At 40.8% G+C, this 26,624-nt stretch overlaps 1 protein-coding gene across 2 annotated transcripts in view; it reads right to left on the minus strand.

Annotated features, from left to right (window-relative positions):
- The window catches only part of ASMTL (acetylserotonin O-methyltransferase like), a 155,836-nt gene that overhangs the window by 14,628 nt on the left and 114,584 nt on the right, over window positions 1-26,624 (minus strand). The window contains exons 1-7 of one of the 2 annotated variants that reach the window (XM_075263843.1): window positions 23,273-23,301; window positions 17,139-17,240; window positions 15,480-15,611; window positions 13,744-13,791; window positions 1,940-2,004; window positions 1,685-1,749; window positions 268-376 (exon numbers count right to left, since the gene is read on the minus strand). In XM_075263843.1, coding sequence (XP_075119944.1) covers window positions 268-376; window positions 1,685-1,749; window positions 1,940-2,004; window positions 13,744-13,791; window positions 15,480-15,611; window positions 17,139-17,231 — 512 coding nt within the window. In that variant the 5' untranslated portion in view covers window positions 17,232-17,240; window positions 23,273-23,301. Of the gene's footprint in view, window positions 1-267; window positions 377-1,684; window positions 1,750-1,939; window positions 2,005-13,743; window positions 13,792-15,479; window positions 15,612-17,138; window positions 17,241-23,272; window positions 23,302-26,624 lie in introns of those variants that run through there. The other variant, XM_075263844.1, reaches the window with a different exon arrangement.

A 26,624-nucleotide genomic window follows, 5' to 3' on the forward strand; every position in this document is an offset into this window, starting at 1 on the left:
CAGATATTTTGTCCCCAGTTCTGAAAGGGACGTCATTGGGGCATTTTTGAATCGTTCCATTACTTTCAACGGGAGATAGCTGAAAGCTATACTTTGTTCTCTCCCCACCATTCTGCAAGTTACTCCTTATCTGATGGGATAACTTGTTTTGATGGGATAATCCTTTTAAATAAATAGGTTTATATCACCATCAGTAAGCCAAATGATGTGTTGTCAATGTGCTTTACATATTGGGCTATCTTCTTTACATCACCAAGTCAGACTTACATTGGCTCTCCACTGTCAATATACTCCCACAGGAGGTCTTCTGACAGGTCTGCAAACTTAACTTTTGTCTCCTCGTAAAAATCAATAACATCCGTTTCCAGTTGGTTATCTGAAACATGAACAAATATCGGACTACATGTACGGGCAACACTGAAGATCTCTTTTAGACATATATACATGCATTAAAGGAAATGTTTAACAAGATAATCATCACAAATGCTATAGACGTGGCCAAGGCCAGGAAAAGTCAAGATTATTTTTAAGGCTCATTTCAACGTTGCGGCCACATGCAGCTGGAAGCATGCTGCCATACAAGCTGATTGGGGAAACCATGTGGCCATGAACAATCTAGCTGCATAACCATCCACTAAGAATCACACTGCCATCTAAAAACTGTGATCATTTATATTTTTGCCCGGATAGCAGAGCACCTTGGCCAGCGTTACAGTGAACTTTTAGTTTCTACCAGAGTCTGTTAGGCACCTATACAAGTGTTTTATGCAGCTGCCAAAATCCAGGAGTGGATCATAACGTATGGAAGTATAAAGAACCAGCGGGGTGATGGGCAAGGGATTGGAGTGTCCCCTAGGAGATAATTCGGGTAATCTAACTTAGAAATTCAGCCCCCACCCAGTATTGCAGCATAGTCTTATAACCTTGCACACATCTCTGAAACTAGTGCAGGAGGTATCTACATTAGCCGCACCACTAGCATTCAGTTTCCTATGGGCCATCGAAGGTAGGAGCAAGACTGCTTGAGAAGTTTGACATATGATAAGTTTACTTTTTACTATGGGATGTTGTTTTTTTTTGTTTGTTTTTTTAATAAAAAGGGTATATTTGCTTGTTTTTTTGGGGAGACTTTAAATAAAAATCCAATTAAACTTACTTTTTCTTTCCACAATCTTTCATCACTTCTATAATGCTTCAGAATACAGAGTATTCCTCAGCATTATTGCTTCTGGCATGGCACTATTATGCATATGCTTACAGCACAACTGGGGATCTGTTTGGGCCCTGGCTGTCATAGTAGCCCATCAGTCATGCAATCCAACTCCTAGTGTGCTATCTTCTTTTGGAGCACCATTATGGAGGTTTTTTTCCCACTGATTTCAATGGGTTCCGTGCGGAAAACGGAACCCATTGAAGTGAATGGGAGTCTTTTTTTTCCAGCGCTGATTAACATGCAGAGTCCACGCCAGAATCAGCGCCAACTTCCTCCGTCTCAATGCCCCCCTACACAGGAGGTTGTTGAGGGGGTTAAAAATGCTTATATGTTAGTTTGAACATTGCGGCAGTGCCACCACCATCACAAGCATGTTAAAATAGGATACAACATAACAACGCTGGCACATTCTACCTACACAAACGCAACTTTCTAAAAGCTAAAGAAATTGAGAACAAATAACACAAATACCTGCTTGACTTCTGCAGTGCACAATGGCAACTCCAGTAAAGACACTATGTTCTTTACCACTCAACCTATGAAATAGTGAAGAACAAATTGTTAGTGTTACCTTTGCCACGGCATTCATGGAACGCACAATAGAGTTACAAAAAAGCAGGTTATGTATTTGCATATTTGTCATCAGACAAGCATGTGAGAGATTATTCCATATTTTAATATAAAATGCAGAGCTAAAATCAGCTATTCACTAGCAAAGCTTCCAACCTTGATAGCATATTATAAGCGTCTTGTTTGTCAAAAGGCTTTTCAAGGATTGCGTCTTCTAAAGTCTGTAAAAAGAGCAGAATGTCATTAGAAGATACCACATCTGCATGTAGAAAACAGAATGGAATTGATGTTATAACAATGGCATACTAGTGATGCAATCTAAATATAACTATAGCTATTATAATACAAGTGATATACAGAAATATTTGCGTGTAAATGAACGCTACAGAACAAAGCACTTCCTATCAGTTAAATAGGAAAGCCAGATAGAAAGCCGATCGCTTTGTAAGAAGGTTAGAATATAGTTATAGCACAGTACGGCAACATAAACACCTTTATAATCCAGCATCAAATACAGACGTATTAAAGTGTGAGTGCTCTCATTTTTATTCATTTTTGAGCTGTATTGCATAGGTTCTTTCTTTGATGAACCTCTCCTTGCCCTTGTAAAATTCCTGTTGACAAAAATTCACCCACCAATAGACTACTACATATAATCAAGTAGAAACGAGGCTTTCATGGACTGCAACACAAACATCATGTAGGAACCCAACTTTTGTCATGTTCACAGAAAAATTACCCATGGAGAACGCGGTTTACATTCTAGACATGTGTATGTTAATTGTTTTATACTATTATTATTATTATAAATTAAATGTGAAAGTCGGCTGAACAGATTTGAATGAAATTTGGCACATAGATAGTTTGTAACCTCAATTAAAACATAGGCTACTTTTAATCCTGGTAAATGACATGGCTTCACAACTGTTAGGAATTTATGTTCACACTAGCTGCTACCTGCGACTTCGTCTGCGGTGATTGTAGAAGTGTGTAAATCGAGGCGTGGATAAAATTGTACGATCGGGTTTACGCGGCATTAACGCCGCGTACACGCGACCGTAAACGCGCACCGTAAATAGCGTGGTGCAAATGCTCCCGTAACGTGGCGCTTGACCTAAAAATAAGCACCAAATGAGCGCCGCGTTACGCTGTGTGAATGGACCCTTACACGTGTATTTGTAGACGTGTATTTTCAGCAAATACATGGGCGTTTAGTGAGTGTGAAGGAGAGCAGGGGGTGCGCTGAATAATGCAATGCACTGCAATAGCAATGTATTGCAATGCATAGCCTAATAGTGTGAGTGTATGCAGGTTTAGTTCAGTTAGTAGAGTGGGGGATTTCGGAGGCGGGGATAGGTAATGTGTGTGTTTCACAGTATTGTTTTTTTATTTTTTTTTATTTTTTATTTTAATGCTAATGAGGTTTGCAGGCTGCATCCAGCAGCTTGCAAAACAGTACCATTGTACACCAGCAGGGGGTGTCCTGAACAATGCAATGCATTGCAATCGTAATGTATTGCATAATCGTGCCAGTGCTATTGCAGGCTACGTAGCATAGCCTGCAGCAGCCTGGACACACTGAGCTGTGTGGGAGGCGTGGGAGAGCTAGTGGCTGCTATAGGAATCTTCGCGGCGGCAGCCTAGCCCAGTGTAGGCGGCGGAGATGAGCAGGAGGATGCCTCCGCGCAGCGATGGACAGACGGGAGCCACAGGACAGGTAAGAGAAGGCGGCGGAGGACGCAAAGTTGGCAGGAACCGGAGACATGATGGGGGTAGCGCAGTGTATGCGCGATTGTGTAAGGGAAGGGCTATGGCGTACGTGAACTTACCAGTGTCGAGCTGGTAGATGAATCGTGCAGAGGAAACAGCAGGGAGGTGATAGCGGCTGGAGGCAGGATTTCGTGTGCTGCGGCCTAAGGTGGAGGTGCAAAATGGTGGCGTGCTAGTAACACGTTGTTTATGTGCGCAAAGTGCGCATGCTCCTGTGAAGATAGCGGAGTAGTGTGGTGGGCGGTGCCGCGCATCCTCCCAGCGGTGGAGGTCGGCAAACATGGCTGGTCCGGAGAGTGACATAGGTAGGCTCCTGCAGGATGGTGAAGGTGAGGGTGAAAGTGGGAAAGTATATGTGAATGTGAATGTGTGGGGTTAGGGGCTAGGCTGTAGGGGGTAATGTGAAGTTTAGGGGCTTGCTATGGTCCAAAGTGTGTGAGATTGCAGAGATGGTGATGTCAGTTTGTTTTTTGTGGGGTTCGTGTGGAAAACGTTTGTGGGTTATTGTGTTCAAAAGTAGCTTTTGTGGAAAATTTCAGCCAAATCGGTGGAATGGGTTTTGCGTGATTGACCGCCAAACATCCGAACATCCAAAGTCTCAAACATTTCACATTTATAATATTAATAGGATACTATATTACACTACTCATTAAGCAGCTTATCAAGCCAGGTCTGTTATCTCTATGTGTAAACACTCAGTTAACCCTCAGTCCATTGTGTACATGCATTTGCATATTATCTGATCTGCTCCAGGCAACATGCTGGCACACTGGATGGGAAAACACCTTTAATCCAAATTGGCAGTTTTCTACTTTTAAATATGCTGGGAAAAAGAAAATCTAATTTGTCACAAAATTCAAAAAGAATGAGAGCTATGAAGCTAACCAGAAGTCATAGAGTTCTCCTCAAGCGGAGCTGAGGGGGATCATCGGCGCCAACAACATGCTCGTTGTATGGCGTCCCAGCGAGCTGCTGAGATACCGGAACAATCACAGGCACGGCGGCCAAGGAATGAGTTCAGCGGCAGGACAGCTTCACAGCTACCGAAACGCCGGGGCAGGCAAACCATCAACGGCAGAAATTTGCTGAATATAGGCAGGTCATTGATGCCAACAACATGCAGACGAAGTCGCAGACAGAGGCTAGTACTATAGAATATTTGTACATTGCCTTAAACTGTTAGAATATAGGAAAGGTTAAAGTGTAACTAAACTTTTGGATAACTTTAGATTTAGATTTTCTGGCAGTACTTGTGCCATTAATACATTTTATAACGTACTTTGTTTACACATTTTGGTTCCTTTCTGTGAAATCCTGCATCTAATTTTCTTCCTTTTGCTTCTGTATTGAGATAAGTTCCTTTATCTTACAAATAACTGTGCACAGCGCTATCTAAGATGTAGAGAAAATGTGTGTGTAAGGGTGTCATTTCAAACAGTAATATTTCATATATTACTTCACAGTAAGAACAACAAGGCTCTGGAACTCTCTGCCCCAGGAAGTGGTGATGGCGGATTCACTGAACAAGTTCAAAGTGGGCCTGGATGCCTTTCTTGAAGAGAAAAATATAACGGGTTATGGTCTCTTGATTTTAAGGACTCGTTGATCCAGGGTTTTATACTGACTGCCAGATTTGGAGTCAGGAAGGAATTTTTTCCCCTGAAATAGGGCAATTGGCACGAGCTTCATGGGGTTTTTTGCCTTCCCCTGGATCAACACTGTAGGGGATTGTAGGGTTATAGGTTGGACTTGATGGACTAATGTCTTTATCCAACCTCATCTACTATGTAACTATATATTATTACCAAAATGTTCAAACTTCTTTTTCATGTCATATGAAAGAAGACAAACTCAGATGGGATTGGGATGTATATCATGTATATTATAGAGATGCATATAATTATCCTAATTCCAATTGTGTTTTCAACCAGTGATATCTCTGGAAATAATTTAGATAGCACTGCAACCTTAGTGGCATAAGAAAAGGCATATGCACCAAAGGCAAGTTGGTACGTTTTATAGCACCCGAGATAGAACTGTTTGACGTGACTGTTCCCTACTCTAATATTCTCTACGTTTTACACAGCCCTGTGCTCCATTCACGGTAACATTCAATAAGAGTCATAAACCACTCTCAATACAGAAGAAAGGCCGGGTTCACATCTGCGCCCCGGCCTCCGTTCCGCAGGTTTCCGTTTCTTGCATGAAACAGGGCAGGAGACTGAAACTTGCAGGCATTTTTCAAACCCATTCATTTGAATGGGTTTGAAAAGTGTCTGGCCGTGAGCGCCCGTGGTCGTTTTATGCTCTCTGCCGCAAAACTGTTTCTTTTTAAACCAGACACAGAATCGGACATGCAGGAGTTTGTGTTCGGTTTTTAACCGGTTAAGGACCAGGCCCAAAAGTATGTTAAAGACCAGGCCTTTTTTTTCAAAACTGACATGTGTCACTTTAAATGGCAATAACTTTGAGACGCTTTAACATAGACAAGTGATTCTGAAATTGTTTTTTCGTAACACATTGTACTTCATGTCAATAGTAAATTTTGGTCGGTATGTTATGTCTTTGATTATTAAAAAATATGAAATTTGGCGAAAATTTCGAAAAAAATGCAGTTTTCAAACTTTGAAATTGCAAGTCTTCCAAATAGAGAGTCATACCAACCAAATTTTTTCATAAATCTAATTAACCATGTCTTTCATTTATGTTGCAATCAAATTTTAATCACTCTTTAAATTTTTTCAGATATTATAAGGCTTACAAGTCAAGCAGTAATTTTCCAAATTTTCAAGAATATTTCCAAAACACAATTTTCAAGGGACCAGTTCAGTTCAGAAGGGAACTTGAAAGGCCTCTGTAATAAAACCCCCCATAAGTCACCCCATTCTAAAAACTGCACTCCTGAAAGAATCCAAAACAGCAGGTAGAAAGTTTTTTAACCCTTTCAGCATTTCACAGCAATTAAAACAAAATGGAGGTCAAATTTACATTTTTCAATTTCTATCACTAATATATTCATTTAGCCCTAGAATTTACACATTTACTAAGGGTTAAAAGTGGAAATGCACCCCACATTTTGTTGCACAATTTCTCCCGAACACGACAATACCACATATGTGCTGTTACCCTAATGTACGGGCACACGGTCGCTCTCAGAACGGATGGAGCGCTAATTGGATTTTGTAGACCAGATTTTGATAAAATAGTTTGCAGGCACCATGTCCCATTTGCAGAGCTCCCAAGGTGCCAAAATAGTGGAAACCCCCAAAATGTGACCCCATTTTGGAAACTAGACCCTTCAAGGAATTTATCAAGGGGTATAGTGAGCTCTTTGACCCTACAGGTGTCTCACAGATTTTTTTACCATTGAGACGTGAAAATGAAAAATTACTTTTTTTGTAATAAAATGTTACTGTAGCCCTAAATTTTTCATCTTTACAAGGGGTTAAAGGAGAAACTGCACCCCATATTTTGTTACACAATTTCTCCCGAACACGACAATACCCCATATGTGCTGGTACCCTAATGTACGGGCACACGGTCGCTCTCAGAACAGATGGAGCGCTAATTGGATTTTGTAGGCCAGATTTTGATAAAATAGTTTGCAGGCACCATGTCCCATTTGCAGAGCTCCCAAGGTGCCAAAATAGTGGAAACCCCCAAAATGTGACCCCATTTTGGAAACTAGACCCTTCAAGGAATTTATCAAGGGGTATAGTGAGCTCTTTGACCCTACAGGTGTCTCACAGATTTTTTTACCATTGAGACGTGAAAATGAAAAATTACTTTTTTCGTAATAAAATGTTACTGTAGCCCCAAATTTTTCATCTTTACAAGGGGTTAAAGGAGAAACTGCACCCCATATTTTGTTACACAATTTCTCCCGAACACGACAATACCACATATGTGCTGTTACCCTAATGTACTGGCACACGGTCGCTCTCAGAACAGATGGAGCGCTAATTGGATTTTGTAGGCCAGATTTTGATAAAATAGTTTGCAGGCACCATGTCCCATTTGCAGAGCTCCCAAGGTGCCAAAATAGTGGAAACCCCCAAAATGTGACCCCATTTTGGAAACTAGACCCTTCAAGGAATTTATCAAGGGGTATAGTGAGCTCTTTGACCCTACAGGTGTCTCACAGATTTTTTTACCATTGAGACGTGAAAATGAAAAATTACTTTTTTCGTAATAAAATGTTACTGTAGCCCCAAATTTTTCATCTTTACAAGGGGTTAAAGGAGAAACTGCACCCCATATTTTGTTACACAATTTCTCCCGAACACGACAATACCACATATGTGCTGTTACCCTAATGTACGGGCACACGGTCGCTCTCAGAACAGATGGAGCGCTAATTGGATTTTGTAGGCCAGATTTTGATAAAATAGTTTGCAGGCACCATGTCCCATTTGCAGAGCTCCCAAGGTGCCAAAATAGTGGAAACCCCCAAAATGTGACCCCATTTTGGAAACTAGACCCTTCAAGGAATTTATCAAGGGGTATAGTGAGCACTTTGACCCTACAGGAGTTTCACAGAATTGGCCCAGCAAATTGGAAAATTACATTTTTTGCTATAAAATGTTGCTTTAACCCAAAATTTTGCATTTCCACAAGGGGTTAAAGGAGAAAATGCACCCCACAATTTGTTACGCATTTTCCCCCAACTACAGAAATGCCCCACATGTGGCTGTAAAGTGATGTATGGGTACACTGTAAGGTCCAGAGCAGAAAGAGCGCTGTTGGGATTTTGGCGGGCAAATTTAGCTGGAATATCTTTCAGGCACCATGTTGCATTTGGAGAGCCCTTGAAGTGCCAGAACAGTGGAAACCCCCCCAAAATGACCCCATTTTGGAAACTAGACCCCTCAAGGAATTTATCAAGGGGTATAGTGAGCACTTTGACCCTACAGGAGTTTCACAGAATTGGCCCAGCAAATTGGAAAATGACATTTTTTGCTATAAAATGTTGTTTTAACCCCAAATTTTGCATTTCCACAAGGGGTTAAAGGAGAAATTGCACCCCACATTTTGTTACCCAATTCATCCCGAACGTGACAATACCCCATATGTGCTGGTAATCTAATGTACGAACGGATGGAGCGCTAATTGGATTTTGTAGGCCAGATTTTGCTAGAATAGTTTGCAGGCATCATGTCCCTTTTGCAGAGCCCCCAAAGTGCCAAAACAGTGGAAACCCCCAAAATATCACCCCATTTTGGAAACTAGACCCTTCAAGGAATTTATCAAGGGGTATATTGAGCACTTTGACCCTACAGTTGTTTCACAGAATTGGCCCAGCAAATGGGAAAATGACATTTTTTGCTATAAAATGTTGCTTTACCCCAAATTTTGCATTTCCAAAAGGGGTTAAAGGAGAAATTGCACCCCACATTTTGTTACCCAATTTCTCCCGAACGTGACAATACCCCATATGTGCTGGTACCCGAATGTACGGGCACACGGTCGCTCTCAGAACGGATGGAGCGCTAATTGGATTTTGTAGGCCAGATTTTGCTAGAATAGTTTGCAGGCATTCAATAAGTGCTTTAGCATCTTCTTAGAGTATCCAGATTTTTTGTGAAATGTTGAAAAAGATGCAAAAAATGTAATTAGTATTTTTGTTCCCCAATGTATTCATCTAGGGGTATAATTTAGGGAATTTAGAGTTTATAACAATAGGAATTTGCAGGTTTATGCAAAAAATGGGGCTTGGTGGCAACCACAAAATTAGAAGTGGAATATTTTCTGGGGAAGAGCTCTAATAATGAACAACAGTGTGGTATCTCTCAAAACAAGAAATACACAGGCCTGGTTGTGAGGGGCATGAGGGACAAAAGTAACGGGTATCTCTGCGTCGCCCATTTTTGGCGCAGACACGGCATTTTTTTTGCACGTTAGCTCGTGTTGTTGTGGAGGGAATTAGACTGATAAAATGCCTTTCAGTTAGTCGTTTGACATTTTCAGACTGGGGGTTCTCTATGGGGTCCTGAGGGTCAAAAAGGAGGTTGTGAATTATTTTTTCCTGGAAATCCAGATATTTGTCGGTGCCTCCCTTCTTTTTATAAAGTAAAAAGGCATTGTGAATTCCAATTTGTATTAGGTAGATGGCCACTTTTTTGTACCAGGTTTTGGTTTTCCTTTTTATCAAATAGGGCTGTAAGATTTGATCACTTAAATCCACCCCCCCCCCATGTGTTTGTTATACTCGGACACACTTATTGGCTTATGCTTGTCTGCTGTGGCCCCTCTTTCCCTCACTGCCACTGTTCCTGTGGGGTGTATTGTGCTCAACACATATACATCTCTCCTATCTCTGTATTTCACCGCCAACAGCTCCTCACAAGAATAAGAACAGGACTCCCCCTTTTGTATGCCCTTCCCCACTAGCTGCTGCGGAAAACCAATTCGGTTTTTGCGCATGGTTCCACATGCTCCTGTGCTTGCACAATGCAAGTGTCTAAATAGGGCCACACCTGAATAGAAGTTGTCACAATACAAGTGGTACCCTTTGTGTAGCAGGGGCTGCATTATCTCCACCACTATTTTACTACTGATGGGAAAATTTGGGGGGCATCCTGGGGAATTAATTTTTTTATCTCGTCCCTCATATATTCTGAAGGCGGCGGTGTAGCCAGAACTGCTTTCGCAAAGCTTATATAGCTTTATGCCATATCTTGCCCGTTTGGAAGGGAGATATTGGCGAAAGCTCAGTCTGCCGTGAAAACTAAGGAGGGATTCGTCCACACTGACGTTTTGCTCTGGGGTGTAATGTTGTAAAAAGGAGTGGTTCAAATAATTTATGAGTGGTCTCAGTTTGAATAACCGATTACGGTTTGGATCATTACTTGGGGGGGCCTGTGAATTATCACTGAAGTGAAGGAACCTCATTAGTCGCTCATAGCGAAGCCTGGACATGACTGCCGAATATATTGGGGTTGACTGTGCGGGACTTTTTGACCAATATGATCTGATTGAGGGCTTTTTTTACAATACCCATATTTAGGGTGAGGCCCCAAAATTTTTTCATTTCCACTAGATCTGTGGGTGTCCAATCTTTGGCATGGGCAGAGGAAGGTTTTTGGGTTATGTACTGGGTGGCATATAAATTCGTTTGAAGGACAATTTCATTGAGGAGGTCGTCGCTTATGAATAAACTAAAATAATTCATGTGGGTAAACTGGGAATCATCCACTGTTATGCCAGGAGATGCAGTAAATGGGTGGACTCTAGGGGCAAAAGATGGAGCAGGTGCCCACTGGAGGGAACGCACATCAATTAGTGGGAAAGTGTCACTGTGTGCTGCCGCACTGCTAGTTCCTGCACCTTCACCATCTGAAGAGTCAATGTCATCAGGGAGAACGTCCCCTGAAGACACATCGGAATTGACACTTATATTGTCATTTTCATTGTCTGCAAATGTTTCAGTGTCAGACGCATCTGATGCATCTGACCAAAGAATGGCGTATGCCTCCTCACTAGTATAAAACCTCCTCGCCATAATCGCTATACAGGGGACAGATATATATATATACCTATATGGCGGGTATATATATATATATATATATATATATATTTTATACGGTAGATATATATATATGTATTTAGCTAGAGAGCTGATTACTGCGAGCCCTCTTTGACACTTTGGCTGACAATGTCTGTAAAGCGCCACAGAATATGTTAGCGCTATACAGGGGACAGATATATATATATACCTATATGGCGGGTATATATATATATATATATATATATATATATATATATATATATATATCTATATTTTATACGGTAGATATATATATATGTATTTAGCTAGAGAGCTGATTACTGCGAGCCCTCTTTGACACTTTGGCTGACAATGTCTGTAAAGCGCCACAGAATATGTTAGCACTATACAGGGGACAGATATATATATATATATATACCTATATGGCGGGTATATATATATATATATATATATATATATATATATATATATATATATATATATATTTTATACGGTAGATATATATATATATATATGTATTTAGCTAGAGAGCTGATTACTGCGAGCCCTCTTTGACACTTTGGCTGACAATGTCTGTAAAGCGCCACAGAATATGTTAGCGCTATACAGGGGACAGATATATATATACCTATATGGCGGGTATATATATATATATATATATATATATATATATTTTATACGGTAGATATATATATATGTATTTAGCTAGAGAGCTGATTACTGCGAGCCCTCTTTGACACTTTGGCTGACAATGTCTGTAAAGCGCCACAGAATATGTTAGCGCTATACAGGGGACAGATATATATATATACCTATATGGCGGGTATATATATATATATCTATATTTTATACGGTAGATATATATATATGTATTTAGCTAGAGAGCTGATTACTGCGAGCCCTCTTTGACACTTTGGCTGACAATGTCTGTAAAGCGCCACAGAATATGTTAGCACTATACAGGGGACAGATATATATATATATACCTATATGGCGGGTATATATATATATATATATATATATATATATATATATATATTTTATACGGTAGATATATATATATATATATGTATTTAGCTAGAGAGCTGATTACTGCGAGCCCTCTTTGACACTTTGGCTGACAATGTCTGTAAAGCGCCACAGAATATGTTAGCGCTATACAGGGGACAGATATATATATACCTATATGGCGGGTATATATATATATATATATATATATATATATATATATTTTATACGGTAGATATATATATATATGTATTTAGCTAGAGAGCTGATTACTGCGAGCCCTCTTTGACACTTTGGCTGACAATGTCTGTAAAGCGCCACAGAATATGTTAGCGCTATACAGGGGACAGATATATATATATACCTATATGGCGGGTATATATATTTTATACGGTAGATATATATATATGTATTTAGCTAGAGAGCTGATTACTGCGAGCCCTCTGGCACAGTGGCTGTAAAGCGCCGCAGAATATGTTAGCGCTATACAGGGGACAGATATATATATATATATACCTATATGGCGGGTATATATATATAGATATATCTCCCTATCTAGATCTGATATACAGAGATATATATATATATTTATTTTTATATATATATATATATATATGATCTATGTATAAGGTGATATGGGGTGGGAATTAGGGGTTTTTGGGCAGTGGATGGGGTGATCGATGGGTTTTTGGGCAGTGGAAACAAAGTATAGTGCTTTGTGACAGCTGCTGCTCTAAGATATCGCTTCTTCTTCTCTTCTCCTCACAAAAGAAACTAAGTGTAAGAAGAAGAGGAGAAGGAGGAGACTTAGAAGCAGCCGTCACTACTGTAAATAGAACGGATCGCTGTGACTTGCTGTCACAGCGATCACATGACCGGGGACCAATCAGATCGGTCCCCGGCATGTTCACCAAGTCCCGCGCCGGTAGTGGGGGCGGGACTGTCGCCGGGGGGACGCGCGATCCCCTCTAAAATAGAGTCTAAAGACCGGCCGTATTTTTACAATCGGCCGGTCTTTAGGTACCAGGATCACTGGCCGTAATTTTACGGCCAGCGGTCCTTAACCGGTTAAAAAAAAAAAAAAAATGGTTTCGCCTTGGAGAGCATAAAACGCTCACTGGCGCTCACGGCCAGACTCTGTCTGACAGGTTTCCGTCTTCTGCATGCAATCTTTTCAAACCCAAGTTTTGTGAAGTTATCACAAGACTCAGGGTTTCAGAGCCGCATTTATGGGTCAATGTTCTATTTGCCGGAAACTGGACAGTAGATTAATAGGAGACAGTCCCATGAATGTTAGTATGTAGCTTTTTTTTCCTAATTCACCCACCTCACCTGTAGGGGCTGTGCAGAAAGATTCATGTATATTTGTCCTTCTTGCCATCCTTTGAAGATTGTACAAGACAAACCCAGGTGACATAAATCACCCCCCCCCACTGATTCCATTCCCCATCTGGTCATAAAGATCCCCTAGTCAGTAAGAGATGAATAGCCTTTCTAAAATTCTAAAGCTTTTGGTTTAAAAACGTTTTTTTTTTATGATAGAATCTCTTTAAGGGTAGTCTGGGAATTTAGGAATTTTATGGTAAACTCCAAATAGCAGAATATTTTTGTGAAATGCTTTTAAATAAATAAATAGATGCTTATTAAAGTTTCCGCTTACTTTAGTCTTACTTACCACTATTGTGTCGGCTCCAATGACTATATCGGGAGTTTTTAGGTGCTTCTAAAGACAAAAGAAAAAAAAAAGTATTAAAGCTAAATTCTGCTGAGCTCCCAATAGCGAAGTGAGATGTTAATAAAGCAGCAAAACTGATCTGATGATAGGGTTAACACTATTTTGTCCAGCAATTTTAGACAGAGACTGCGATGGAGTCACCGAATGGAAACTCTGACAAATGTGAACCCAATCTTACTGTTTATTCAGAAGCAAATACACAAATATTTTTGTTAAAAAATAATCCTCTCATTAACTGGGTATGCTAAATGGTCACTGCTACTAGGTGTCTCCCTTTCTTTAAGATTTTGTCCACTGCCTGAAGTCTGCCTCTAAGACCCCTTCCAGACTGTGGCCATGATCAGTGTGCCATCTGTGTATTTCCCGGATAGCACACTGACCCATTCATTTCTATGGGCCTGTACACATGACTGTGAATAACATGGTCACGTGTGCGGGATGACAATCCGGGCTGCAAAATATAGAACAGGTCCTATTCCTGCCCTATTTTGCGGCCCTTGCTTGCACAGCTCCTATTCATTTAATGAAAGGTGCCGCAGGACCATAGCCAGTACACAGGCGGCACATGTTCCCTTGCACAGTGGAGTGCTAATGGCTTAATAATACTCCACACACCTAAATGGTGGTCTCTCCCTATGGAGTGACGATATCCCCCTAACCCTGTCTAAGCCTCTCACCTCTGCCAAATCAGTCCTCCCTGCGCCAAGCTGACGAGATGCAATAACATCAAAACAGCGGTCCTTGGCTGAGAGACTGTATCTGGTAAAATCCCAACACCATTGCAAAAAAAGGGTCAGTCTTCCTAATTACATCATGGGAAGAATATGCAAATATGTCTCCCAAGATGTAAACAGGGAGACAGTGCCTCTGTTATGCCGCCCTCTATGGGAAGCACCCTGAACATCATGCCCGATTTTCCCAGAAGTCTTTACTGCATAATGCGGGGTTGTAACCAAATCAATTTCTCAGCTACAGACGGCACCGTTTCTGTCTGGTTGGACTTCATCAGCGCAGCCTGGAAGATAGACTTGCACATCCTCAGTGAGCGCCCTCTATTGGTGTGCATGACTATGGTGTGCATGACTAATTACATCATGGAAGTCAGATTTGCATATTCTTCCCATAATTTATTTTAGACAAAGTTCCTACATTTGGGCTCTGCTGTACATTTGAAGTACACACCTGAAATGTTGCCCAAAATAAAACAACTACTGTGCCCATAGAATTCCCTTTTGATGTACATTTGGCTTGTATACATTTGTCTCAATTTTACTAAGAAGTGTAAACATTTAAATAAAACTTCATACTAAAAATACGTTTTTCAACGCATGTCGATGACAGATCTATACAAAAGCACAGACATGCATTCAGGAAAATGTTTCCTAAGGTGCTGCCAAATCTACAGCCCAAATGTGTTGTGCACATAGCTGAATCTACAGCTTTGTAGCACAGCTAGTATAATGGTAGCTAGTAGTCTCTCCACTGTGCTCTAGTAGCATTATGCTCAGAGACCCCCACTTATCGAATAGTTACAGCATACCCAGAAAAATTCAAGCAGCAATCTGACTGGTCTAAAGGGGCAACTCCTTTACTTTCTTTTGCACTTACTTCAATAAATTTCATTGTTTTTGCATTCTAGTATACAATGAAGTATGCAATAAACAGATCAAACTAACCACATGCATTCTCCTGGCGACTTCCAGGGCCTTTTGTTTAGCGGTTTCAACAGCATATTCATATGGAGAAGAAAATAAGGACTTGTCAAGGGTCTCCTTGAACCAAGATGGAACGACTTCAAAACGAAGGCCCTAAGAGTTGAAATAAAAAAAAATTAAATTCACATTCCATGTCAATGGCCCCAACATATTTAAGTTTGAGAATCACATTTAACCCCCTTTATGACGCAGCCCAAAAGTGCATTAAGGATCAGGCCTCATTTTTCAAAACCAACGTGTCAATTGATATAGCAATAACTTTGAGACGCTATAACTTACACAAGTGATTTTGAGATTGTTTTTTCATGACACGTAGTGCTTCCTGGTAAACATTGATCAGTATTTTTGTATTTATTTATAAAAATAGGAAATTAAAAAAAAATAAATAAAATAAAATCGCTATTTTCAAAATGTGAAATGCTCTGCTTATCAGTCAAATAGTCATACCACCCAAATACATTAATAAATAGTATCTACCATGTCTCTGCCTCATACTGGCATCATCTTTTAGTCGTCCGCTAATTTATTTTGGACATTAGAAACTTACAAGTGTAACAGCAATTTTCCAAATTTACAAGAAAATTTCCCAAAATAATTTCTTAGCAATCACTATAAAGACACATATATCAGAACCCCCCCCCCCCTCCCCCCCATAAATTACATTACAAAATTTACATTTTCAAAACTGCACCACTCAAATAATTCAAAACAGCATTTCGGAAGTTTGTTAATTTCACTGGAATTTAAAGAACATGAAGGTGAAATTTAGACATTTCATTTTTTTTTTTTCAATAATACATTAATTTAGCCCTAAAATGAACACATTCACAAAGGGTTAAAAGGAGAAAATGCATCTGAAAGGGGGCTTAAGTGGGCTATCCCGGGTAACAAAAAAGTTGAAAATATGGGCGACAACTGCTGCTTAGAGGCACTTTCTGGACACCATATTGTTTATACAGAGCCATGGAGGTGCCAATAAATTGGAGTTCCCCTTTTTGTAAGCGCAATTTTATGGTCTCTGCAAACGTGACATGGAGCCCAAAAAGCAAGAATCTAAATCTGCGCTCCAAAAGCACACAGCGCCCCTTCACATCTACGCCCTGCTGTGTGTCCAAACAACAGTTTATGCCCACATGTATGACACTGGTGTACATATTTGGGTATAAACTACTGTTTGAGCACAGAAGGGAAGGAGCGCTACTTTGGATTTTGGAGCACAGTTTGGTTTTCAGACATCATGCCACTTTTGCAGAGCCCCTGCAGTGCCAGCCGCCCATGCCTGTTGCTACTCTCTACCCTACAGAGTACCGGCTACTGAAGAAGTTTTGTTGTACATAGTTCCATACACAGAGATGTTAAAAAGTTACAATATAGCCAAATATATCTTTATTTAAATTTCCTTCCATTAAGAAGTAGAATTTGGGCCGCAAAAACACAAATCATGTATGGCACAGGAGGTGAAATTACTTAATTAACATAATACATTAAAATGAATGCGAGTATGATGTGAACGTGGTATGTGTGTCACCTGTTGAGTTGTGGATAGATAGATAGATAGATAGATAGATAGATAGATAGATAGATAGATAGATAGATAGAATATCTATCCCAGATTCTTACCACATTGGAAAGGATATCTTGCCTCCGAGGAGATGCGCTGGCCAACACAACCCTCTTTCCTGCCAGTTTTGAAATGACTGGATTCAGCAGCATCTTTCTAATCTAAAGTATATAAAATGGATGAAACGTCATATGTAACGTGTTGTGAAACAACTGAAATTTAGGGAAAATAAATTGTATACACATGCACAGTATTTTTATATACGCACAAACAACATATACTAATATCTATAAATCTAATATATACGCACGCACGCACTTAAGGCTAGTTCACAAGGGGGCAAAATGGTCAGGATTTTGACGAGGAATCCGCATCAAAATCCGTCCGCCTCCCATTGTAATCAATGGGAGCCGGTCATTTCCTTTTTCTGCGAGCGGTTTGTTCCCGCTCGCAGAAAAAAGAAGTGAGCTGCCCTTTCTTCAGGCGGATTCCGCAGCTGATATAGCCCCGCGACACCACCCTCCGGACTAGGACCATTCATTTGGGCCTAATCCGGAGCAAAAAGTTGCAACAGAATGTGCACACGCAGAACCCGTGTGAACTAGCCCTTACTTTTTTAAACTATATTTTCAGTTTTATTTAATCATTTATTAATTTTATACTTATAGGCCTTCCTCAAGTACGTCACAATAAGCTGACCTGCAATGCTGATCTTTTGGATTGTGGTGATAAACTCCATCATGACATGTCCTTCCCACCAAAATTTTTTTCTCAGAGGCTATACATTTCTAAGTACATAAAGCTATAAGGGCTCATTCACACGGGGGGCGGTGTGGCGGATTTTGACCATATTTTGACTTGGGGAGCCAAGTCAAAATATGGTCAAAACCCGCCTGCCACAATGTCGCGGTCACGGCTTCCCCCACCCCGGAGTCAGCTCAAATGAATGGGCTGACGCCGGAGGTTGCGGCTGCCAGGTGGAAGCCATGGCTCAGCGAGCTGCGGAATCCGCCTGAAGAAAGGGCAGCTCGCTTTTTTTTTCCGCTATCGGCAGTTGGAGGAAAAGCACAGCGCTATCCACAGGAGAGTGGCCATAGAGGATACTGCAGTGCTGTTCTCTAAATTCGATATTGATGGCCTATCCTTAGGATAGGTCACCACCATCACGGCTGCAGATGACTAATAATTTGTGTTCACACTATATAGTCAGATTTACTGCCTAACTGAACAGTTTAATAACACTTCTCTGATATCCCTTTAAAAATATCTGGGACAGACAGAATTATATGGCCAATTCCCAACTGTCCCTGACCAAAATATACATTCAATCCCAATCTAGACTAGTTCTGTATATTACATTAGCCTGTTGCATTAGAGAAGCCATCAGGAAAAGAATGAGCTGACTTTCACCACGATCATTACAGTCTCCTGTGTGAACGGCACTGAGCGGTCGGCGAGCATTGTTGCCATTCATACAGGAAAGTAGATTAAAGGGCAGGCAGGATAGGATCTGTCCTAGCATCAATCTGCTGTTACAAGTGTGGCAAGAATAGCCCAACTTTTTAAAAGAATAGTATAGTGGTTTTCACAGCATTCAATAGGACGGTAAAACCCTGGACTTATTTACTGGAAGAGCTGATACAAAGGCACAGTGAACAGAGAAGGCTCCATCTGACTTTACACACTGAGCTGAGAGTGGCTGATGGTGTGGGTGCTGGGGGTCAGTCCTCCACTGATTTAGATTGCAAAGGTTGATTTTCTGGGATGGGATTTTCTGGTCCCAAACTAAATTATTCTAAATCTTTAGATAACGTAATATATCAGTTTTTTTTCTAGTGTGATTTATTAGCTGCTTTTAGATCTCCAGCCTTATACTGCCTAGAAAAGTGTGACAGACTGAACAGGTCTGATGGATTTCCCTGAAAACAGGATAGAGGTGCCTGCAATGTATGAAAAACATATGCAGGCTTCAGAGAAATTTTTATTTTTTTTTTTGGCTTAAAATCTTTGCAATTTTTAAAAAAAAATGATATTAAAAAGTAGGTACACGGCACATTAACTATTGCAAATAAAATAGATAGGACTATCCACCCATGAAACTGCCCTAAAACCCATAGCACGCCTGGTCCTTTAATATCATGGAGCTGAGGTGAAAAGATGAATGTAGGTTATTGACATAACCTGTCTGTAGTTTAGCAATCGAGATCAGACTTTGATCAGGACTGTTCAGAAAATCTGATGCATGTCCAGAAAAAAAGAGGGATTGTTAGCCTGAGAAAGTATAATCTATCTGCAATCCAAACATTTACATATTAACCAATGCAATCGGCAGGCATCATTGTACAATCACTGAGGAAACATCTCTTAGCTGACTTTTCAGGATACTTGTCAAATAGGCAAAAAAGATCATTTACACAATGAAGTAATATATATATCTCATTGAACTAGTGAATGGGAAGAGAAGTCACTGGTACTAAAGTGCGGATTGTTAACAAACGCCACATGAAAATCAAAAGGTGTTTTCCCCGTGTAGATACTTATCAGCAGGTCTGACTGCTGGGACCCCAATCGATCAGGAGAAATGAGGCCAGCAAGTGTCCGTGTGTGTTCTGTATTCTCCATTCACTTCTATGCATTTACTGAAGATAGCCAATCCTATAGAAGTAATGGAAGCAGTGGCCATGCTTGCACTCCAACGCTCTATCTGCATGGAGCACACGGGGGAGTCTTCAGACCCCATTCTCATGATCACTGTCAGACCCCAAGCCATCAAATATTTATTTAGGGGATAAATGGTTTTAATGAGAAACCCTGAAAGGGTGACTCTGTTTGAAAATTACATGACCTACTGAATATATTAGGAAACGTTTACATTTTTCTCACCAAAAAACTATCCTTTTTAGATTGTAGCCCCCTAGAAGCATCAGCTCACTTTGCTGGGTGGGTATCCAGGCATGTTCTCTGCAGTGGCCACTATAGAGGTATTACACGGCGGATACTCAGATACGTAATCCTCCTTGTAAATAAGGTCTGTGATGTCCAGAGGCTCTATTAGAGACAACTTCTTTCACAGAAATTTCCGAGGTAAAGAATAAGGATGAGCACAGGCAACTTTAAACATTGAACCCCCACTGGTCCGATCTGGATAACCTATCCTAACAATAGGCCATTGGTATTACTTCGGTGTTGGGTTGTCCTATCAAAGCAAGGTATCTCGTAGCCATAGGACAGGGGATATCTTGCTGGGGGTCTGACTACTGAGATCTTCACTGATCAGGAGAACAAGGGACTTTAAATGGTATACTGGTCTGGCACCACGCACACTGCTCCGTTCAATGGGAGTGCCGGACATTGCTGCAGAATAGCCAATCAGTGTAGGTGTAGGAAAGCCAACCTTTTTTTTTTTTTTTTTTTTTTAATTGACGCTCTACAAATTCATCACATAGATGAAAGTCTATAGGCCCATGAAACAAAATGGACAACATTTATGAGACATACATTTTTCATGGACCCAGAGCCATACAGAGAATAGGAGATGAAACAAATAAAAGTTGATCTTCTTTTCAAAGATATAAAAAGTAGATCAACCACGGATAGCACACCACCCACAAATGCGCAGGGTGGGGGGCTGTCTGTGAATGAGGCTTTAATCAGAAATCTGAGGCACGTTCCATTACATGGTCATGGCTGTAGGCTAGCATACTAGAGCCATTTTTACTAGAAGAGAATACAGTATATAAGAGAGCACCTACTGGTCTGTTACACTTTTTGTGCTACTTTACAGGCTGTGTGTTCATGGCAAAGCCTAAACCACTGTTCACACTTCTACTGGAGGCAGTTTTGTTAGTAGGCGGTGCTGTTCTTGCTATCACTGTGACAGAGAATACAACAGACCCAACTACGTATTCACATCTGTGTCAAATGCTCCATAAAAAGATTCAGCAAGCTGCACAATATCACAGGTTAAGGGGGAGTTCACACGGAGTAACGTGCCGCGTGATGTGGCACGTATACGGTGTGAGACTTTATGGGCCGTATACCTTCCCATTGATTTCAATGGGAGCTGGGATCGTATACGCGGCGCTATTTTGCGGCTGTGATTTTGCGGCCGCAAAATCACGGCCACAAAATAACGCCGCGTATACGATCCCGGCTCCCATTGAAATCAATGGGAGGGTATACGGCCCGTAAAGTCTCACACGGCGTATACGTGCCACATCACGCGGCACGTTACTCCGTGTGAACTCCCCCTTAACCTGTGATATTGTGTAAACTCCCCCTAATAGGAATGAAAAAGAGGTGACCGCAGCTTGTCAATGACCTCCATCAGGGGTCACTGGTATCTGTTGTATGATGGGGCCACATGTGTCTTGTTCACACATCCCTTTTTTTTTTTTCCATGGGGCTGCTTGGTTATAGGAGAAGAATTATGAAAGTGACGCATGCACCAGATTGGTCACATGACAGATTTAATAGCCATCTAACAGACCCGAATCACAAATAATACCGTATGTCCGGTTACGCGACTCGAACTTTTGCTGGACAAAACAGGACAGCAAACGGGTTATTCTGATCAGCAGATTTACCAGAATCTGAGACAAAACGTCTTAATGAAGCTTCCAATGCAAAGGTTTGCAAAAACACAGCAAAGCAACATTGTTGGATTATATCAGTAAGTGTTAGGGCAACATGTCAATGAGGTGCCTTCACTATGGTGACCGTACTCCAGTGATGTCACCACATATAGAAGTGTCACTGTGACATGGCCTCTTAATGGGGTTACATTAGGAGGCCATGTCACTGTGACACCTCTATATTTGGTGACATCACTGCAGAACGGTCACCATAGTGAAGGCACCAGAAACTGACATAGCAGGAATCATATTAGAGAAGACTTGGCCTAACTTTATTCGGGAAGCAATTTTGGTGCAGAGAACTGAGGTAAATTTCTCCAATGATCTCCTAATGGCTAAATCCAATGGTGACTTCTCTCTTTATATATATATATATATATATATATATATATATATATAAATAAAGTTATCACCCTCATCCACAAGGCTCTCCATAATGCTGCACCTCCCTACATTTCCTCCCTCATCTCTTTCTACCGCCCAACCCGTGTTCTCCATTCACTCGATGACCTAATACTTACATCCTCTATTATCAGAACCTCCCACGCTCGTATACAAGACTTCTCCCGAGCTGCACCACTTCTCTGGAATGCTCTATCCAGAGAAGTGGAAGGCCTATCACAATTCCTAATGTACACCCTTCCATACTATAATTAGAATCCCCAAAATGTAACCCTCCTCTGTCCCCGCATGATATGATGCCATTTCAGGATAACTTTATAGGTCCAAGCTCCATCCACATGTTAAAGGACACGATTGGTGACGGCTCATACAGTTTTATGTTTGTGTAATGACAGTCACCTCTATTACAACATTGTCTGACCTCTGCATAAGTAATGCCGCCCCTGCTACCTCTTGTGTCACCCCCTCTACCTCATAGATTGTAAGCTCTTGCGAGCAGGGCCCTCAGTCCCATTGTGTGAAATGACTTTCTTTGTAAAGTATCTGTCTGTATTTGAACCCTACAAATTGTACAGCGCTGCGGAATATGTTGGCGCTATATAAATAAAACGTATTATTATTATTAAATGTACTAGATGTGCTGAGAGCATAAATCTCATCAGTGCTATATGTCATTATATAGATATCAATACGACATCTACCATATTACCTAGTGACTCCTAGGGGGTCTCACACAACATCAATACATATTGTGATATATATATATATATATATATATATATATATATATATATATATATATATACACATACACACACACACGCACACAGAAAACATACATATAAATACACATACAACATATCTACACTCACAGAAATATATACACAAACTCAACCAATAACTATATATACATATAGAGCGAGAATGAGATACACACATATACACACACACGTTAATGTAAGTATACAGTATTTTATACAAACACAACAAGCATACATATAGTATAGGTACATGTACACATATGAGCCCAGACTCTGCCATTCACTAACCAGAAAAATCGAAGTCAAAATCTAATCTATTCCCAACATAGAATCCTATCAGCAATAATATGAATGCGGTACCGCAGCAGTGACACATGCTCCCGCACTGACACTCACCACAGCCGTCCCCTCGCTCTGTACTGACTGCTCACATTGCCTGCAAGGACCTTGATGACGTCACGATCACATGACCAGCAGGTGCCGTGTACCACGTGACTGCACACTGAGGAAGCGTCTGCCAGGGAGCAGGAGGTCTATGGAGGAGGAGGAGGAGGAGTGATAGTATATGCTCTATATCAGGGGTAGGGAACGTATGGCACTCCAGCTGTTGCACAACTACAACTCCCAGCATGCACACTTGCTCTGCTGTTCTTGGAACTCCCATGGAAGTGAATGGAGCATGTTGGGAGTTGTAGTTTCACAGCAGCTGGAGAGCCGAAGGTTCCCTACCCCTGCTCTATATATAGGAGATAGTGTATACATGGTGTATAGGTGTCAGTGCGGGGCTGCATAGCTTATAGCAGAGCCCCTGTGCAGCATTACAGGCTGTCTACTGGACCTGACACAAGGCATGGAGCGCAGCTTACATCGTTATACAACCACACACCATAGCCCTCTGCTTTCTTCTATATAGTTAGATGGGTATAATGCAGGCGCTTTATTGGTCCCTTATTGTGTCCTCAGACCAGCAGTTAGATCTCCATAAGGTGAGGTCTGCACAGCAACAAAATCTAGGACATAATAAAAAAAAAAAATGAACATTATTACCAATGGGGACAGATTTTATAAGTTTCATAGACCTGGAATAAACAGGATATATCTGAACTCTATAGTGCAATGAACATATATTCGATACAAACAGTGCTAGATAGACCTGGAATGAACAGAATATATCTGTAGTGTATAATGGAATGAATATATATTCCATAGAATCAGATATATAATACTTTTCCTGTGTTAGATAGACCTGGAATGAACAGGATATATCTGTAGTCTATAGTGGAATGAGCGTATATTTATTTTTGTATGTGAATAAGGACTTATTACTGAATTGACTGTTGTGTAAGGGCTTTATGGAGATGGCGGAGCTATGTGCACTACAATATGGCGGTGTGCATGAGCCCTTATTGTTAGAGGCGCCTTATTCTTCTTGTATGATTTGCTCTTTAGTTTTGGGATGTTGGATACCGTGCTTTTATAACATTTTCTTGTGCTTTCCATTTCTGATTTTGTGCCTTTGTACATTAAAGCCTTTTCATAACCATCATTTTTGCCTCTTCCAAGTGTTTATGTACAGTCATGGGCAAAAGTTTTGAGAATGATACAAATATTAATTTTTACAAAGTCTACTGCTTCAGTTTTCCTAATGACAATTTGCATATACTCCAGAATGTTATAAAGAATGATCAGCTGAACAGCAATTACTTGCAAAGTCAATATTTGCCTAGAAAATGAGCTTTATCCCCTAAAACACATTTCAACATCATTGCAGCCCAGCCTTAAAAGGAACAGCTAACATCGTTTCAGTGATTGCTCCATTAACACAGGTGTGGGTGTTGATGAGGACAGGGCTGGAGATCAATCTGTCATGATTAAGTAAGAATTACACCACTGGACACTTTAAAAGGAGGCTGGTGCTTGGCATCATTGTTTCTCTTCTGTTAACCATGGTTATCTCTAAAGTAACACATGCAGTCATCATTGCACTGCACAAAAATGGCCTAACAGGGAAGAGTATCGCAGCTAGAAAGATTGCACCTCAGTCACCAATCTATCGCATCATCAAGAACTTCAAGGAGAGAGGTTCCATTGTTGGCAAAAAGGCTCCAAGGCACCCAAGAAAGACCAGCAAGCGCCAGGGCCATCTCTTAAAAGTGTTTCTGCTGCGGGATCGGGCTACCAGCAGTGCAGAGCTTGCTCAGGAATGGCAGCGGGCAAGTGTTAGTACATCTGCACGCACTGTGAGGCGGAGACTCTTGGAGCAAGGCCTGGTCTCAAGGAGGGCAGCAAAGAAGCCACTTCTCTTCAGAAAAAAAAATCAGGGACAGACTGATATTCTGCAAAAGGTACAGGGAGTGGACTGCTGAGGACTGGGGTAAAGTCATTTTCTCTGATAAATCCCCTTTTCGATTGTTTGGGACATCTGGAAAACAGCTTATTCGGAGAAGACGAGGTGAGCGTTACCACCAGTCTTGTCTCATGCCAACTGTAAAGCATCCTGAAACCATTCATGTGTGGGGTTGCTTCTCAGCCAAGGGAATCGGCTCTCTCACAGTCTTGCCTAAAAACACAGCCATGAATAAAGAATGGTACCAGAATGTCCTCCAAGATCAACTTCTCCCAACCGTCCAAGAGCAGTTTGGCCATCAACAATGCCTTTTCCAGCATGATGGAGCACCTTGCCATAAAGCAAAGGTGATAACTAAATGGCTCAGGGAACAAAACAGAGATTTTGGGTCCATGGCCTGGAAACTCCCCAGATCTTAATCCCATTGAGAACTTGTGGTCAATCATCAAGAGACGGGTGGACAAACAAAAACCTACAAATTCTGACAAAATGCAAGCATTGATTGTGCAAGAATGGACTGCTATCAGTCAGGATTTGGTCCAGAAGTTGATTGAGAGCATGCCAGGGAGAATTGCAGAGGTCCTGAAGAAGAAGGGTCAACACTGCAAATATTGACTTGCTGCATTAACTCATTCTAACTGTCAATATAAGCTTTTGTTACTCATAATATGATTGCAATTATATTTCTGTATGTGATAAAAACATCTGACAAACACACATAAAAACCGGAGGGCAGCAGATCATGTGAAAATGTAATATTTGTGTCATTCTCAAAACTTTTGGCCATGACTGTATATACAGGAATGGAACCGGTCCACTCTATAACATTATGTATATACAGGAATGGAACCAGTCCACTCTATAACATTATGTATATACAGGAATGGAGCCGGTCTACTCTATAACATTAGGTATATACAGGAATGGAACCGGTCCACTCTATAACATTATGTATATACAGGAATGGAACCGGTCTACTCTATAACATTATGTATATACAGGAATGGAACCAGTCCACTCTATAACATTATGTATATACAGGAATGGAGCCGGTCTACTCTATAACATTAGGTATATACAGGAATGGAACCGGTCCACTCTATAACATTATGTATATACAGGAATGGAACCAATCCACTCTATAACATTATGTATATACAGGAATGGAACCGGTCTACTGTATAACATTAAGTATATACAGGGATGGAACCGGTCTACTCTATAACATTATGTATATACAGGAATGGAACCGGTCTACTCTATAACATTGTGTATATACAGGAATGGAACCAGTCTACTCTATAACATTATATATATACAGGAATGGAACCAATCCACTCTATAACATTAGGTATATACAGGAATGGAACCAATCCACTCTATAACATTATGTATATACAG

This window comes from Leptodactylus fuscus, chromosome 2, assembly GCF_031893055.1.
Source record: "Leptodactylus fuscus isolate aLepFus1 chromosome 2, aLepFus1.hap2, whole genome shotgun sequence".
NCBI classification, from domain to species: domain Eukaryota; kingdom Metazoa; phylum Chordata; class Amphibia; order Anura; family Leptodactylidae; genus Leptodactylus; species Leptodactylus fuscus.